We start from the raw sequence: 18,863 nt of genomic DNA on the forward strand, positions 1-18,863 counted from the left end.
AACCACCCGCCTTTCCCCAAAGGACCAGTTTTCCTTCTGGTTTCATCGTCCGAGCCGCACCGAGGCCCCGGCCGTCCCGCCAGCGCGCTCCGCTCAGCCGCCCCACACGGCGCCGCCCCCGCCTCTCTCGCGCCGCCTCTCACAGCGGCCGCGCGCCCCCGCCAACGGCCGCGGCGCCCGCCCGGCTCGAGCGCCCGGCAGCGGCTGCACCCGCCTCCCGCTTCCCCGCCGGCGGCCGGGCCGCAGCCCGCTCCTCCCGGCGGACCCGCCGCGCTCGTTTCCTTCTCGAGGCGGGCGCTAGCAGCGCCCGCTGAGGACACCCGGGAGGTTGCGCCGCTGCCCACGTTGACTGGCGGCCGTTGGCGCACCGCAGGGGGCACCGAGACCGGAGCTGGCCGGCCGGGAGCTGCCGGAACGGACGCTGCGTTCCCACGCCCTCTCTCCGGCGGGGTCGACAGAGAAGGGGCTGAGGAGGGGACCTGCGTGCACGGCATCCCCCGCATTGTGCGAAGCCTGCATGGGTACGGCGCGGGGGCGCGGCTGTGGTGCTCCCCCGAGCCTCCCTCCCTCCCTCCCCGGCATCGCCCGTGGCTGGGAGGCGCCGAGCTGAGCCGTGAGCGATGCTTTTGTGCGCGGCAGCGAGGGGAGCAGCGGGTAACGGCGGAGCGAGCGGTAGCCCAGGCTGCGGTTGCGAGAGGAGGTTGGGCGCGGCGGTTACCCGCAGCCCTCCCGGCGAGGGAGGCCGGGCGCGATGCTGAATTAGGCGACCGGAGCCCTTGCAAGCGCGTGGGACTGGCTTAGTAGCCTGTAGCCGGCCCGGGAGGGCGAGCAGGCGGCTCCCCATGGCGAGCAACCGGAGCATCGAACTGGAGCACTTCGAGGAGCGGGACAAGAGGCAGCAGCGCGCTGGGCCGCGCCGCGGCGGCTCCGGCTCCGGCGGCGGAGCGGGGCCGCGGGGCAACGGGCTGATCCCCAGCCCAGCGCACAGCGCTCACTGCAGTCTCTACCGGACGCGGACCCTGCAGGCGCTCAGCTCGGAGAAGAAAGCCCGGAAAGCTCGCTTCTACCGCAATGGGGACAGGTATTTCAAGGGCTTGGTGTACGCCATCTCCACTGACCGCTTCCGCTCCTTCGATGCCCTGCTCGTTGAACTCACCCGGTCCCTGTCAGACAACGTCAACCTGCCCCAGGGTGTCCGCACCATCTACACCATTGATGGCAGCAAGAAGCTCACCAGCCTGGACGAGCTGGTGGAAGGTGAGGGGGCTCCAGTGGGCCAGGGGCAAGCAGAGCTCGGGCCACCAGCAGTTCTGCCATGGCATGTTGAGGTCCTGCAGGAGATGGCACGGGCCTGGTGGTGGGCTGCAGACTCTCCCTGGGTGGGCTTTCCTCTTGCTACCCTGGTCAAAGCTGAGAGAAGTTGCTTTGCTGAAAACAGGCAACTATGGAGCACTGGAGAGCAAGAGGGACAGTGTTGCCTGCTATGGTGAGGTGGGGTGGGCCTCATTTTCTCAGTGTGAATTGTCTGAGTGACGGGAGAAGCAGACAAGTGCTGTCTGTATGTGTAGGGTTTAATTCTGATGGTAGTTACAGAGCAGGTACTCTTTTCATCTGCTAGAACCATAGTAAAGTTCTTGGTTGCCTTTCAGTGGTCACCATTTGTAAGAAGGGGAAATGTTGTAATTTAGTTCCCTAGCAGTTATTACATTGTCATTGATACCTCACAGTGATGTAAGCTTTCCCAGAGAAAGCCTCTGTGCTGTGGAAAGGGATGTTTGTACCCTGCCACTTATTAAAAAAAAAAACAAAAACGGTGTAAAGTCCCATTTTCAAATGTGATCAGAGTCCATACTCGTAAGGGGTACTATCTACCTTGTCTGCCTCCCAAAAGCATTTTCTAGAATCAAATACGTTTCAAAATTGTACCGAAGTAGCTTTTGACAATGAGACTTGGCTGCTGAGGTCATGTAGACCTTGCAAATCTGAGCAGAGCAGCTCTTGGCTACTCAAAATGATGCCAGAAGTACTTTTTCTGAATGAAACATATGCTTCTTGTTTGTAGGGAATGACAGTTACCAGAACAAGGAGCAGCTAAGCCTTTGAGTACTTTTTACAGCTTAACTTACTGTGTTGGGAAGCTTGTTCTGTGACTTCCATTTTGTACCACAACAACTTTTGAGGTTGAAGTAGTAGAAATATTTTTAGGTGTATCATATTTGAACTCCATATTTTACAATGGGACAGGGTACCTCGAAGTAGGCATACAGGCATGCTTCGCTTGTTGAGTGCCTGTATATGTGCTTGCAGAGCTGTATTTTCATAGCTGTATATAGATAGATACATGTTCTACTTAAAACCTGACTTACCCCGTGTTCTCTCATGATGTCTTAAAATACAGTTAAACTCAGCATTACATGAATCAGCCTTTTGAATGTATTGATCGTGTTGTCCACACTGTGAGGTTCATAATCAAATTGTGCTTCATGCTTCCCCTTGAGTGTCTAATACATCAGCCACCATAGTTTTCCACCTAGTGAATATATGCCAGGTGTAGCTGATCCACATTAATTAAGAAGTATTATTTGTAGGTCTTTTAATGTGCCCTCCTTTTTAGGCTTTCGGCCCTTTATCCTTTAAGTTGGAAACTTAGCTTTTCAAAGCAATGCAGAATCACACCTGGATAATTGCAGGGGGGTTGGACTGGATGACCTTTGAAGGCCCTTTCCAACCCGAAATATTCTATGATTCTAGTAATTTGATGAGACGTGGCACCTGAAGACCTTTATATTATCTACCAGTTAAGGGACTAGTCACATGCAAGAGGAAGGGAGAGGCTACAGTATTTGTTGCATCAAGGAGCTCTCAATCAAAACAGATGTACATAAAAGTACACTTTATAATAGTAATATAGCACCTGAGGACTTTTCCCATCATATGATCTATCATAGGGCTGTTCCACAGGCAAAACAGAGGAAATGTGAAATGTCAACCCTGTGATAATAAAATAAATGTGAAATCAACAAAAACTCTTCCATGATTTGGTGATTAATTTAGAGATAGCAAAAAAAAAAATTAGATGGTGGAGTGAGAATTGTAGGAAAAGGTAGTGAAACAAAAAGTGGATAAAATAATGGTAACTTTTTAAATATTGTAGAAAGAATGATCTTAAGCTCTTAGGGCTTAAAACAAAACAAAGACAAAATGATTTGCTGGATGACAGTGTAACTGCAGTGTATACTCCCACAATTCTGTTTAAGTTAATAACTGAATGCAGAAATGTACTTCCTGTCTCTTTGGCTCATTGGAAGAGTGACCTTTCTCATTGCTCTTCACTGGAAGAATAAAGCAAAACAAATGCCACAACTGAAATGCCACTTCCATGCTTTCTCAGTAAAATGAAAGGGGGAAAAAAAAAAAATCCCAATTACTTAGTCAACTATCCATGACCAATACAGCTCTCAGGAATCTTAAGAAAATCCTGTCGCATCATAATTGGATTAGTATGTGCTCCAATTAGCATGCCAAAAACTTTACTAGTGTAAGTCTAATCACAGAGAAAGGAAAGCATATATAGGGGCAGGGAGGAAGCAAACAAATAGTGAATCCATCGTTCCTTGAAATTATCTCAGCTCTTTGCCAGCTGCTTCGTTCTTGAGATGTTGGAAGAGGATCTGATTTGGGATTGTTTATTTCTTGTAGTTCCAGCACAGCAAGCTTGAATTTCTGCACAAGAATAGATACTTGAACATTGGTAATATGCTAAAGCTTGAACTGGAGTCGCACTAGAAGTAGTTTTGAATGGTGTTTTGTTGTGTTGCTTTTTAATTTTCAGAAAGGAAAATAAAGTGCTGTTGTGCATGCCAGCTACAGGCTGAACATCAGACCCAGCATGGCTGCTTGATGCAGTACCTAATTATTTAACTAGTCTGTTTGTATATCATCAGTGTTATTGAACTGGTACATGGAATTGCAGCAGTTCAGGTTCTGAAGTGAGCAGGAGGTGAGTGCTCAGCCACTTTCACCAAGTCAGCAAGATTTGCGTTGAACCTCTCTCAACTCCAGCCTGTGAGTGTAGCTCTTGGACACTGATGTGCCCCACTGCAGGCAAGCTCTTTAAGGCCTGTTTGCAGCTTATTAGGTTAATCTCTGTCTGGAATACAAAAGCTGACAGTATCAATTCTGTATCATAATAGTTGAAAATTGCTGAATTGAGTCATTGATTAATGCTTTTTGGGATTTGGCTGTATTCGGCAATGTTTTACTGTTTATCATTTTAAGAGGAAAATAGATGCACTGTAGGTTTCAAGTATTACTGTTACAGGTTGAGTCAGTTCAAAATTTAACCAGATCATGTTTACTAGTAAAAAATTGACAAGCCCCATTTTAGGCATATTGCTTTTCTTAACTGGGTATCGTAGTCAAAAAAGCATGCTCATCTGGACCAGCCTTAGGCAAATAGTGTTTATATTCCTGGCCTCTGTAGGTTAGGAAACATTATGGCTCATGAGTTTGGCAGTTTTCGTTGGTTTCTTAGAATGTGAGGAGTGAAAAATTTCATTGTCTGATCCTGTTCAAGCAGACAACTCCTGAGAGGGGATGGGGGTTGGGAATATTATTACTTTCTTGTGGCTTTCTTTCAGTTTTCTTTCTTTCAACTTTACTGTCAGACATTGCACTACTTTTTACTTTTGAATAGTAGATTTCATATGCAATTTGATATTTTCTCTTCGATAGCATTAATGGAATAATATTTTCATTTCTATTCTCCACAAAAGTTAACTGTCTGTCTAAATCCTTCAGTTTAATAATGTAAGTTTCCTAAAGCATGACACAATGGCAATAGTAAGAACTGCGCAGTGCTTTAGTGCTTAGGTTTGTGTTTTACATTGGTGTCAGTCTCCTTCATCTCGCTGTCCTTTGCTTTGATTGTCTTGGTAGTGAAAGACATGGAGAATCCTGATTAAGGTCTACTGCAAAGTTGGGAGATATTGTTGGATTTTTCAGAGGGGAAACAAAGTGCAGACACTATTCCTGGCAAGAAAACTTACCTTGATTTGGCATGTGATAAGGAATTCTTCTAGTTCCCTAGATAGGAAGCATTGCTAAGAGTCTTGGTTCATTCAATTACAATGCTTAATTAATACAGTCCTTTTAAAATGTCAGTAGTTTTGTCTGCACAGTTGTGCAGACCATCAACAGGCACCTGTAGGGAAATCTTTGGGCAGGAGGTGGGAAGGTTCTGAGCAGGGCGGGTCCTTCTGCATGGCTTGGGCATGTGGCACAGGACTATCTGCTTTAAAGAAATGGGCTCTGCCACACTAATACAGAGTAAAAGAATGTTTTTGAAATGAGGTATTGAACAATCCAAGTATTTTCTGCCTTAGATCATTGTTATTGTTACTGCATATTACATTTTAATCCTGCTTAAGTGCCTGTGATTCTAGTCGATTCACACTGTTATGTTAGGTCAAGAATATCTTTTCTCAGGGCAAGCAGATGCTAACACCAAGTAAGCAGTTTGTATTTTTGAATCTTGCAAAAGGTATGATTACCTTCCTGTGCTAAAGCCAAAAGCTGTAATGCATTAAAAAGAGGGAAGTGTAGCAGTTCTAACAAAGAAGGGTAAAAGGATAAAAGAAGTATTTAAAAACATTAAAAGCATTAAAATGTATGTTTAAATCACTGTAGTTATATAGGTCCTAGAGCAATGGGGTGTGGATGTGAAATACAGACGTAATTGTTAGTTAACTTCCCATCCAAGCAAAATACAGTAGTTCCACCACTGTGTACCTCCAAGTTTCACAGATAGTAGAAAAGTAATGTACCTGAAAAGTTATTAATATTTACTTACTGTGGAGGAGGCATATAGTATTAGGCAGGGTTGGTACCAGGTGGCCTTAACTGCCTTCTGAAAGCTCTTACCCTGCCTGAGCTGGAGGGTTAGACCAAATGACTTCCAAAGGCTCTTTCTGAGCATTAACTGTTTTGTGATTCTGTGAAAGCTTGTAGGAAGCTGTGATCTGAACTTCGTGACTAAATAAAGTCAAAAGAGAACTAGGAGCAGTTAGTCATCTCCTAAAATCCTGCTTGTCATCCTGGGTTTTAAAAGGTAACAGGGACTTTAATGCTAGGGCAAAATTGTGACTTATACAGGGTTATTGGAGGTGACATGAAAGTAAAGCAGTTGTAAGGAACTGATGAGGAAGGAAGTTCTGCGAAAGAAAGAAAGGAGAGATCTAAATAACCTAATCCTTCATAAAAGGGGTGGTTTTATTTTTAGATCAGTCCTTTTACACATGCTGTAAATATACTGTTCTGGAAATGTGCTTGACTTTGTGTTACAGAACACAAAAAGGGTACTCTCCTATGATTCCTAAAGTTAGAAGAAAGCCCTAATAACTACTGTGCTCTACTGAATAAGCAGCTTTTGGCACTATTTAAACTGGTGGGTTCCACCAAAAGAAGCTGAGGAACACGGTATGGATATATGTCTGAAATGCACCTAGAAACCTGCCCTGTCCTATGTGCTTCACAGGGGAACACACATCTAAAACTATGGAGACTAGCAGTTTCATTGTAGGGATGTTTTTACCAATGTCAGCCATATAATTGTCTGTTATGCACTGTGTCATTTAAAAACATGATGCTAAATGTGAATCCCAGGAGATAAGAAGTGCTTGTTAATACCTTGCAAAAAGCAAGCCAGAAAGCCATGTTCAGAGGTTTTTGTTTCAAATATGCTAACTCAGGATTTTTGAGTGTTTTCTTTTTTACATTACCCACTATGTGGCATATTCACAGTTTGTTTTTTAACTTAATGCTATGGAAAATGGAAGATCTACTGGTCAGTCTTTAGTAGTCTCTGTTTTTAAGGACGGTGCTTCTAGGTTATTTGTTAAATGCCTAGCAGTGGGCTTCAACTTGCAAAACTTGTGCTGTGAAGATCCCCAAGCTGTAAAGCAGCTGTGTTTCCTCAAAACTGTACATAGTTGCAAGTTATCTACACTTGTGATACAAAAGGACAAGACACATCCTCCTTTTCCTAGCTACCTAAAATTGCATGGCTGGATTTTGGAGAGTTTGTGTACACTCTGCTATCTTTAGCTCACCTTTCAAGACATAAATGAAGGGATAGAGACATTTCCTGTCAATAGCAGTGTTGGAGAAACATATGGCAAAAGAAAACCTTTGTAGATAAGTTTTAAAGTAAGCAAATTAGTATTTAGGGAACTGATAGTCCATAGCTATTTATCAGTCAGATATGTAGCGTTGTTTTCTCTTTTATCCATTCTCTGTGTACATAATCTGTATTTACTGTTGTGAGGGAATGGTATTATTTGTCGACTTTGCTTTCTGAAACCAGAATCATTCCACAGTGTGCTTAAACTGTGTGCACGCTGCACACACACCGGTTTTGCTTCATGGATAGTGCATGTAGTTTTTCACACAGTACCAGTAGTTTAAAGACAGGTAATGATTCTTTGTTAATAGGCAGTTGCATGTCTTCTAGTTGTTTTTCTGAAGAGAGAGAGAATCAGAAGTAAACTTACTCCATTTGTTGATTATATTGTGACCCGAAAGATCAGCAGATGTTAATTCTTTTAAGTGAGCATATGCCCTATTTGAGAAAATTTTGGTTTCTTTGTGGAAGAAGTGACACTTCTATTTGGATCGCTCTTTGTAATGTCATGAAGCGTCAGTTGGATGGCACATATGCTCTGTTGAAATTATAATACCAACTTATAAGGAGATTTCATATAATACTTCTGCCAAAACTGCTCTGCAGCCTGGTTAAGCTTACTGCTATAGAATAGGTTCAGAGTCCCAGTAACATATGTCTGTAATTCTTCCATGTTTTTTTCTGTATTAAAAAATGTATTGCTTAATTAGTCTGTAGTTCACATGTTTGCCTGCAAATCCCAGTGTAATATTAGTGACTAACTTCACCATCTGGTCTAAAAAACAGGGAGCTGATTCACATTAATTCTAATGTTGTAAGTGAAAGATAAAGTATTTTTTTCCAATAGTGTAACTGTTGTAACAGCCTGTTAAGGCTAGTATGCATTAACTTTAACATCTTTCAAGACTGTAAATGGAAAGTAGGCCTTCAAAGCATAAAATTGACTGTATCAAATTCAGCAATGTAAATATTCTAAGTATTGTTTATGCCTGTTTGTGGAGTTCTGTCAACTTTCTAGGGCTGGTGGATATACAAATGCCACAAAAGCTACAGCCTGATCAAAATGCCACTGAAGTCTCAGAGAATATTTTCTTAGTAATTGAGATGATATGTATTTAGGTTAGACACGTGAAAAGTCTCATTCCAACTAGTTAGTGAAATAGCCAAACTTATTTATCTATGTGATTTGATCTGTAAAGTTATGATACTTTGTTAACAATGATTGAAAACAATTTGACTGGTTTAAACAAACAAAAAACTAAGTGGTGCATGTTACATTTTACAAATATTCTTTTTCTGAGAGAGTTTGGAGATTATCAGAAGTGTGTATTTATGCTTAAATTAATCCCCAACAGATTTAAAATCAGGACATACGTTAAAGCTATGAGCGAATATTATATATAACATTACACTTTCAGGTTTTTTACCTACAATGTATAACATGAAAGAGAGATAATACTGTTAAAAATTATTTAATGTTTCTTCCAAACAGACATATCATTGTGGTTTAACTCCAGATGGCAACTAAGCAACACACAACTGCTCATGTTTCCCCGGTGGGATGGAGAAGAGAATCAGAAGGGTAAAAGTGAACAAACTTGTGGGTTGAGATAAAGACAGTTTAATAGGTAAAGCAAAAGCCACACAAGCAAAGCAAACCAAGGGATTAATTCACTACTTCCCATGGGCAGGCAGGTGTTGAGCCATCTCCAGGACAGCAGGGCTACATCAGGTATAACAGTTACTTGGGAAAGACACACACCACCACTTTGAATGTTCCCCTTTCCTCCTTCTTCCCCCAGCTTTATATGCTGAGCATGACATCATATGGCATGGAACGCCCTTTTGGTCAGTTGGGGTCAGCTGTCCCACATCCCAGCTTCTTGTGCACCTCCAGCCTCCTCACTGGTGGGGTGAGAAGCAAAAAAGGCTTTCACTCCATGTAACTGCAACATCCCACTACTATCAACACTGTTTCCAGCACTAATCCAAAACATGGCCCTCTGCTAGCTTCTATGAAGAAAATTAATTCTGCCCCAGCCAAAACCAGCACACATATATAAATGCATTTTATATTTCAGAGGATGGCTAAAATAACAATTTAAACAATAGCAACATTCAGAAATTAATGCCTGCTCATCCAGGGATGGTATTTTCTTAGGCATGCTCTTTGAATACACCATCCTATAGGGAAGTTTCCTGTAGTGAACTTTATAGCTGTGATTTAACTTACCCCTGCTGTTGTTTTTTTTTTTATTTTTTACTTTAAATATTATCTTGGCTAAATGTGCTGGAAATTTCTTCTTTTAAGGTATTACATTCTCTTAAAATGTAAGCACTTCTATTTTTTTCATTGGAAGAAGAAAACTAAGGCTTCTGCTTAAAGGAAAAGAAATACTAATAAGAAATATGTAGTAAACAGGTATTGCAACCTATTCAAATAATTTGGAAATTATTCCACCTTCAAGCAAGGGAACTAGTAGAAGGCAGAGTTTTACACAGCTGTTTTAAAGAAATAAAGATCCTTTGGATTAATACTGGCTGAAATTTTGTAATGGAACAACTTCTGCTGTTCTTAAAGGGTGTTGTATATACAACTCTGGCACATAGATTGCTTTCCATGATAGTATAAAGAAGATATTATGTTATGGTACATGTCTGTAAGAGACAAAGCTGGCATAATGTATTGAGTTTCTTCTATGTTAAATCCCCTAGCAAAGGGACCTTTGGTTCCCTACATTTGCTTCTTTATGTGAAGCAATTAATTTATTCCAAGTTGGAGAGCCTGCTTCCGAATAGCTTTTTTTTTTTTTTTTTTTTTAAAGCTTTGTTAATTTAAGCTTCGGCCGTGAGATTTAACTTTAAATTGTCTTGTGTACATTTGTGGAGTTTTTCCATGGTCTAGGAAGTACATTCTTTTTGAGTTCGAAAGGATAATTCCAAACATGCTCAAGGATGATGAGTTTTGATATACCTTGTAGTGCTGATGGCTGGAATTTATTTAACACTCTTGCACACTCCAGAGTGATACGTGACTTCATATACTGAAGTTTATGTAAAATCTTTGAGATGCTAAGGGCAGTCAGTGTGTTTAGAGAGGTATCCTCATGCATAAGATGCTGTTGGGTTTATTTACACATAAATTATTATCAAAGGATGATTAAACATTACCAGAGTCTTACACAGATCAATAAACTTTAAAGCAAGTGGTCAGGGACTTTCCAAAGTTGAATGCCCATATTCTGAATTCCCTAGGATAATGACTAAATTACCTTCTGTTCATTTTTTGTAGGAGGAAATAATAATTGGCATTGTTAATCAACCCATGTGAACCAAAGCCACTTGCTAGGTGCATCCATAAAAGGTTTAGTATGCAATCATGATAAAAATTGTCATAAGGATTCTAAGTAATCCACTAAACTAGTTTCAGAGGGGACAATAATCAAATGATCAGCAGTTATAAAGTGTATCGGTATAAATTAGAATTGCCAGCTTCTTTGAGAAGGTGAAAGGTCTCTGAAAACAGCTGTTGAAAGAGAACTGTCCAGCTATTTAGAAGCATAGGATAATTTAGTTTGGAGGGACTTTCTGAGGTCATCTCATCCAACATCTTGCTCAAAGCAGGTCTGATTAAATCAGATTGCTTAGAGACTTGTAGCATCTTAGCATGTAGTTGTGGGCAGCGCAAGCTTCTAGATCACCACAGTTCTTCCTGAGCTGTGTGAGTTTGTTTCCTCCTACGTGTAGATTTGTGCTAGTGTGCATGCAGGTGTGTGGACATTACATTCAAGGAGTTTATGGGCTGAAAACAGCTCATTTTTCTTTGCTCATTTTCTGGGGAAAGAGGAGTTGTCTGGCTTTGTCTGTGTTGATTTCTGTTTTGTGTAACACTCAGTCTATGAATATGAGGAGGAATGATGGGGATGAGTGGAGATGAAAAATCCAGGCAAGGCAGCAGCATCTGTAGAACCTCACACCAAATTGTTTCTTTGTACCCCAGTGGCTTACAGTCCCAGTGATGTTTGTGGAGGCAGAACTGGCTGCCAAACTGCCCAAACAAAATCATTGTTGACTTAATTATAATCTATTCTCTTTCAGATACACTAAGTAAACTTTCAAGAAGGTCTAAATACATGATAAATTAGGAAGTGGTGTAATTAGTATGGGAAATGAAACACAAAAAATGTCTTACAGATCGCAGTAATTCTGCAGAGGTTTTAAAGTACTATACTATCTTGCTTTTGGAATAAACTATGCAACTTCTAAGCTAAATCAGCTCTAACAAGAGTTCAGAAAGTAAAAGTAGTGTTTAAAAGTTTGCTAGTGCGTGTTTAAATACAGGTACGTGTTTTGTAACTTTCACAATAACACTAAATAGATGTATGTGTACTCTTTATTCCTCTTACTTTGTGTATAGGTGTATGGTTTGTTCCACCAGTTTAATCTTAGAACAGGCTAAGCTTTTTAGCAATAGATAGCTCTTCTGCCTGAAGGAATGGTGTGCTCTGTCAGTTTGGAATGCTTCTCTTTCATGCATGTGACAGTACTCTGACTCTTTGAGCAGGTCTTTGGATGTCATTTTGTGAGATATGAGATTATAGAAATGGCCCAGAGTTAAAGATATCGTATGTCATGGTCTGCATCTTGAATATTTTTGTCAAATGTTAAGAGAGTTGTGGAAAACAACAAGCAGCAGTTTGAAGAGAAAATTGTCATCTTCTACAAAAATAAAGCCAGTTAGTCTCCAGCTTTGTATTATGTCAAGGAATGGAGAAAAGTAACAAATTCCCTAGGTCTGTATCATGGCTGGTGCTACTTCAAATAACTTGATGTAGAGGTATGTATTACTAGCCTGTTAACATTTTTTTTTTTTTTTTAGTTCTCTGGCCTCCCTGTCATTGCTTTAGAAGATATCAGCAATGCAGGCTTTGAAATTAGTAAAGAAATTTAAACAAGGAAGTGTAAATGCCCTTACGTATTCCTGTAGTCTCAGAGTCTCATTTGTGGCTTTGGCAGGCATTTGTTCCCAAAAAAGTTGAAGTTAATACATTTCAACAGTGCATCCTTGGTAACAGGCAATAGCTCCTGGTAAATTAATGTGTCCTTCAGGACAAGGATCTTGAAATGCTCAAACTTTATTCTGTTAAAACTTTCTCCTTTTAAAATAATTCATTATTAAACATAGATATGTGCGTACATATTGTGAATTATATACTTAGGAAGATACAGGGAAGGACCTGGGTATTTGCTGTAGGAGAATGCTCTTAATGTCATGTATTGGGAGCTCAAGTAATTTAAGCACTTGGAAAATGACTCAGCAGTCAGAACTCAGGATCCAAAAGAAATGCAAAATATCTTCAGCTCCCTCATTACCCTTTACTGGTTTTCATTTCTTAACCAGAGGTTTTTTGAAACATGTTGAATCCACTCTATAAGAATATTGTTTTGGTGAAAAGCTCTAATAATTTACAGTCTTCTATTTAAAATAGCCTACAGTTGAAATATGTGAAAATCACTCCTAAAAAAATGGTCTTTTTTTTTATATTTACAATAAGAGTTGAAATACCCCTTAAATTATGAAAATGTAATCTTCTTTACAGGTGAAAGTTATGTATGTGCATCCAATGAACCATATCGCAAAGTTGATTACACCAAGAATGTCAATCCAAACTGGTGTGTGAACATAAGGACTGGGTCCACTCGATCCTTGACATCTTTGACATCCACAAAGAGTGAAGTGAAGGAGAGTAAAGATTTCATTAAACCCAAATTAGTGACTGTTATTAGGAGTGGAGTGAAACCACGGAAAGCTGTGAGAATTCTGCTGAATAAGAAGACTGCTCACTCCTTTGAACAGGTCTTGACTGACATCACAGAAGCCATTAAATTAGATTCGGGTGTAGTCAAGAGACTTTGTACACTGGATGGAAAGCAGGTAGGAGAATAAATTGCTGTGAATATCTAATAATTATGAGTTAATTTAATTTAGCTGCTTTGTTTTCATAACTTGAATTTTTGTTACTGTATATGCTTTAACCTGCTTCTGAATAAGCGCATTTTAATAAACTGCAACTTTAAAAATTTGTATTAAATATTAATATATTTTAAAAATTAAATTGTATATTATGCAAAAGAAGTTGACAACTTTACATTCCAAGTAAAAAAAACCAAATTGTGTACTAATCAATAAAGTGCCTGTTGATTGAGTAATACAGTGTATCTGAAATATTTGAAAGCAAGCACATACCTATGTGTTTTCAGAAGCAGAGTTATGTTTTCAGACTACTACGTGATGCTGAGTCATGTAAGAAAAATATCGCTGTCTCCTTCCATTTCACTTCTAGAGATTGCTATTTAAACAACAAAAATATTGAAATGTCTTTCTGGAGGTAGTAACTGACATGTCTAAGGTCAAGAATTTTATCTGAAATGAATAGTTTGAGGGCAGGGGGATGTGTCACATCTTTACAACTTGCTTTTGCTTTTAGTTTTGCCACTGCAAAATGTGGTGCCAGGATTAATGATGCGGTAAGTCTTCTGTTTTCACCCAGAAATACAAAGGAGTGGCCTACAGGAGGTTTTGCCTCACCAGGTAAAAGTGTCAGGAATACATTTGCTGTTGATAAGTCATGTTAATGACTCAGCTCGTTGTGGAACAGGGCTTTGATACTTACCTTTGACACTGATGTGGAACTTTGCCAGCATTGTGATGTTAGTAATACAGAGTAACACAGACTGTGAAGTAGATCACATGCAGTATCAGATACCTGGACTTGTATTGTTGAGTAAATATTAGGATCCTTGCTCATTGAACAAGTATTCTTGCACACCAGCATACCTATATATTTGCATCAGCTACTTGTAAAAGTGTCAGTTGTGTTCAAGCAGATCTTGGAATTTCTATCATAAAGCTTTTTATAATGGTTGTAATCCTACAGGCTACTTAAAAAGTACCTTTTTGTGTTTAAAATTGCTAGCAAATGTATGGCAGACCAAGTGCACTTAGGTTGTCTTGCTATGAGGTCCGTCTCTCTGGTTATGTTCTGTGGATACACTTTTTATAATTAAATAATTGAAAAGAACTTCTGTTCTTTGGTGTTAAATATAGCAAGGCAAATGCATCACTGAGACTCTTGATTTTCAGTACTTGGTGGCACTATAATGTGCTCTTTAGTTCTTCTAATAGGTTTGATTTTTAATGAGATTTGTTAACAAGATTTGCTAAGAGAATCCTTTCTGGGAACATCCTTTTCTTTTTAGAAGTCCCATAATGTGATTTTAGTCATGTTTAATTTGATTTATTATAAAATAGCTTTGAGGATATTTATTATAGAGTCTCTTCTGCCCATGAAGTCTTCTGTTACTGTTTCTGATAAGATGATTCTAATCTTCTCAAGGAAATAGATAGAAACAGATTTGTAAAGAGTCAAGAAAGGAAACTGCAAAAACTAGGATTCTCAGTTCAGATTCAGCTCTTCTATTGCATTATTGATACCGTAGAAACTCACTGGTCTGCATTGATGTGGAAGACGCAATAGTGCATCAGGGATCAATAAAATTAATTAACATTAAATCTCACATATGTTGCTTGCACATTACTGTCATCCATAGTGGATGATGGCTGTATTCAGTCCACAGAGAAGACAATCAATTGTTGGTAATGCTCCAAGATAAGCATAAGATTTCTAATTGCTGTAGTACCTCCTTCTGCCCTTCTGTGGTAACGGCAATAATCAAACTTGGATTGTAGATGTAGGTGTTCTCAAGCAGGGCTGTGAAATCCCTAGTTCTCACTGCTGACACCCTTACAACTGCTTCTCTGTGTGCAATGTTTCAGCAGTAGTAGTGCACAAGTGTGGAAACCTCCCTTCCGTTTGGAAGAAAAGCTTTTTGCTTTTCCACAGACGTTAGGAAGGAGCCTTTGTTTACACAACCATAGTGTAATCATGATTTAGTGGTTACAGGATATAGTGTCCCAGATAGAAGACCTATGGCTTTAAACACCCTGAGAATAAAAGCCTCCTGCTTATCTAGGAAGATAGACACTTCTGGTTTTTTTGTTGTTGTTTCTTTTTCCCCAAAGTGAAGGGCTGACCCCAGTTTGAGGCAATAGGGGTTTTTTTTGCTTGGTGGTTTTTTTTGTTTGTTTGTTTGTTTGGGGTTTTTTTTGTGGTGTTTTTTTTTTTCCCCTTTGTTGTTTGCTGGTATATGTAGAGGTTCGTGCCCAAGGGCTTTGTGGGGTCTGGCAAATAAAGAGCTGCTTTGCTGCCAGTTACCAATTGGTGGAAATTTCAGAGCCTATTTTCTCTAATGCAGTAATTGCTTATTATTCTAAATCTGCTAGGGAAGCAGATCTTTTATGTTCATTGTAGTGTTGGCACAGCTTGAAAGGCAACCATTAAAAAAAAGGCATTTTGTAAATGGCTGTGTTCCTATAAATGTAGCTTTTTCTCTGGGTTTGGGTTTTTATCTTTTTCCCTGCTTCTTTGTATTTTATCTCTGAAGAAATATATATTTTTTTTGCATTTTTTGTGAGCAAATAGGTTTAGGTTGTGTTTTCTGTTTAATATGGAATTGATGCCAGAATTCAGGTGTTAAAAACATGCATGCATAAAATTTGTATCCTTTTCTTAGGGAATGTGTTCTGTTAACTTAGAGGGTGATTTTGTTTTCCATTAGAACTATTTAACATGTGTACTAAAAAAAAAAAATCATGAAACCAGTGATCTGTGAAAAAATGTTTTCAATTTTGAGTAGTACAATGGAAAGGATGTCCTCAAAATATTTTTTCTACTCTTCTGACTTCATTAATCTTGACTGCAGCAACACCTTCATGATAGGAGCAACACAGAGAGTAACATCCGTGTTGGATATTTTCCTTGATTATTGTGTATGAAAACAGACAATTATCTAGCTTTTAACTGTAAGACTTTGTAACACGAGGTTTCATTTTTATCTTCAGTTTCAATATGGGTGCTGTAACTTAGAATATTAGTGCTTTGTATCCTCAAGAACATTTTTTTTTTAACTACATTGATTCAAGGCTAGCTTTTCACTTTTAAGCTGTTGAACAACGAACTTTTAATTCTCAAGACTTTTGTGATGGTTTCTATGTGAGGTAAATTATTCCTATAAAGATAAATAGGCTTTAACTTTGCAATGCAGGCTTCTGCCATTCCAGTCTTAATGCTTCTGACATTGAGGTTTACCTAATATATTTGTTTGACCAAAGTGTTGTCCTTGCTTGGCTGCCCTTTTCCTTTCTGTTCTTTGTTGGAATCTTTCACTATCCTACTGTGAAGCAAAGGCAGTCAGACTGAAACTTCTCCACTTGGAAAGTTAACCCTTCCTTACCTCACAAGAGAATGGGGAGTTTCTAAACAAGCTTCAAGCTTCAGTCATTGTGGAGTGTAGAGCAGCGACTTAATGGTAAATTACCTGCACTAATTGTTTAAAAGAACATAATGTATGGGGGAATTTCCTGTGAGAAACTCGCAAAAAGCCTACGGAACTCTGAAGCATGTGTTATTTGACATACAAAAGAAAATGAAATCCTCATTCCAGGATGATAGTAACTTTTTAAGCTTGCATTGTGTTGCAGTTTTGTAGATTAATATCCATAACAGGATTGAAAAGGTGGATGAGCCACCTTTTCTCTCCTCCATTCCCGAAATAGTGAGAACGTACCACAAGTAAGCCTTATTTTAAAAGAATTTTTTGATGGGCCACGGGTATGTTGGTGGCTATCTCCAAAGCCAAAAGCTCCCTAATTTTCTGTTAATGAAGTTTTTCATAAGGTGCTCATTAAAAGTAAATGTGTAACTGAAGAAAACAGACATTACATTGGAAATATTCATCAGACTCATCATGCTCTCCTCTCAGTAATTTTTTATTTTCCAGTGACAGATTTGAATATTCTTAGTAGAGACGATAGCTTCTGTAAACTGAATTTTGTATTTGCTTTACAGTGGAAATGCTAAGGAGACAACTGCAGCTGGTAATCTACCCCATAGAGGGCAGATCTCTCTAGAACCCAAAAAATAGATGAGCAGGAAAGATCTCATTAATTAGAACAACTGATATTCCCCATCTTTTTGTTTCAGTTCTTTTGGCAGGTTTCTGTCATTCAGATCTGAAAAACTCCATTAGTACAGTATTTTTTCTAGAATCTTATTCTCAATGAGAGCTGACTATTTAGTACTGAGACAAGTTGTGGAATGTATAAATGTTTTTCTCAGTTTTCCAATGTTGTATGCAAAGTTATACTTGGATGAGATTTTAAAATTAGTTTTATTGAAGTTAATTGAGTAGTTTTAGCAAATATTTAACTTTAGTTCAATTACCTCCTACCTAATGATAGGAGAAAGGCTACTTGGTTTTCAGCTGTATTTTACTCATCAGAAACACACTTTTTTTAAAGAAGCAGGCACTGGGAACTCAGTGTACTCTTTTGTGTTGTGTGTGTGTGATTAAACTGTATTGCTACCTTGCTGTCTGATACCTCGTTACAGGATGAGAAACAACTATAATAGAAACTTGATTCCATGTAAACAGGCATTGTGTGTAGTTGAAAGCTACTGAAACCAAAGGAAGTCTTTAATCTTACGTCTGTGTCTCTAACCTAGTATAGGCACTTTCACAAATGTACTGGAAATAGCACAGATCTGAATAAATGCTGCAGGCAATTTTGCAGTTGGTAACCAAACACTACAACTTCGGAAGAACTGTTGAGCTAGAGATAAAATAACAAAAATCTAAATGCTATTTAACATTATAATGTGCATGTGTACACACCTGCATCCTGAAGATAGTTCCTACAGCAGTGTTTGCAGTTAGAGTGAGTTTTATCTGAATGCTAGCAAACCTCTTCTAATATTTGATATGAAACATGATTTAGGGGAAGTTGGGCTTTTACTAGAGGCTAAAATTGTTTCAGAGAACAACTGTGGAGAGCTGTTTGTCTAGTCAGTGTGGGATACAAATCTGGCAAGTCTAAGGAAAACTAAGTAACTAAGGTGGCACCAATTTTGAGGAAGTCTGTATAACAGGAAATGAATTCATCCATGGAAGCTGCTACGTGATATTTTTGTTCAGGCTTTCAATGAATATGCTCAGAACTGGAAGCAGAGGTTATTTATTGCTAGAAGAAAGGAGGAAATAGTGTACTCAAACAGAAGAGCTAATTTTGGCCTTTGTCTGTGGACATAAATATCTACAGATAGGAATATTTCTGTGGAAGGAAGTGTTATCTGAAACTAATTTGAAATTAACTGTGCCCTGTCATAGAAGTAGGGATCTGAAAAATACTCTGTATATGAAAACACAAAGATCTTTTCCTAGCTACTAATCTTGTTATGGAACACTTTCTAAAGCATTTTCATTACATGCAGTAGTACAAAGGCCATAGGCAGACAATGTGTAGTTTAGGAATTACCTCTAGAAAGTATTTTCAGTTTTCATCACAGTTTTGACAGGATCATATTACCAGTCCAGTTACCATGCTGAGGAAAAAAGAAAATGCAAAGGGGTAAGAACTTTAAAAGTAACAAAATTATGATACTTAAGATACTACAGAAGAAGCACTAGAAAAGAAACAGAACCTTGAACATCTGGTGAGTCATCTCAGAGTGTCTTGAACTGGCCCTGAACAATAATGCTGAGGAAGTTCTTCTGCTCTGTTGCA

The 18,863-nt window shown here is 39.2% G+C and overlaps 1 protein-coding gene across 1 annotated transcript in view; it reads left to right on the plus strand.

Moving 5' to 3' along the window:
* Positions 1 to 842: 842 nt before the first annotated feature.
* The window catches only part of DCLK2 (doublecortin like kinase 2), a gene marked incomplete at both ends in the record, with an annotated part of 82,792 nt that continues 64,771 nt past the window's right edge, over positions 843 to 18,863 (plus strand). The window contains 2 exons of the mRNA XM_080343826.1: positions 843 to 1,257; positions 12,781 to 13,115. Of these exons, the coding sequence (XP_080199952.1) occupies positions 843 to 1,257; positions 12,781 to 13,115 (750 nt within the window). The remainder of the gene's footprint in view (positions 1,258 to 12,780; positions 13,116 to 18,863) is intronic.

This window comes from Nesoenas mayeri (genome assembly GCF_963082525.1).
Source record: "Nesoenas mayeri genome assembly, chromosome: 4".
In the NCBI taxonomy this organism is placed as follows: domain Eukaryota; kingdom Metazoa; phylum Chordata; class Aves; order Columbiformes; family Columbidae; genus Nesoenas; species Nesoenas mayeri.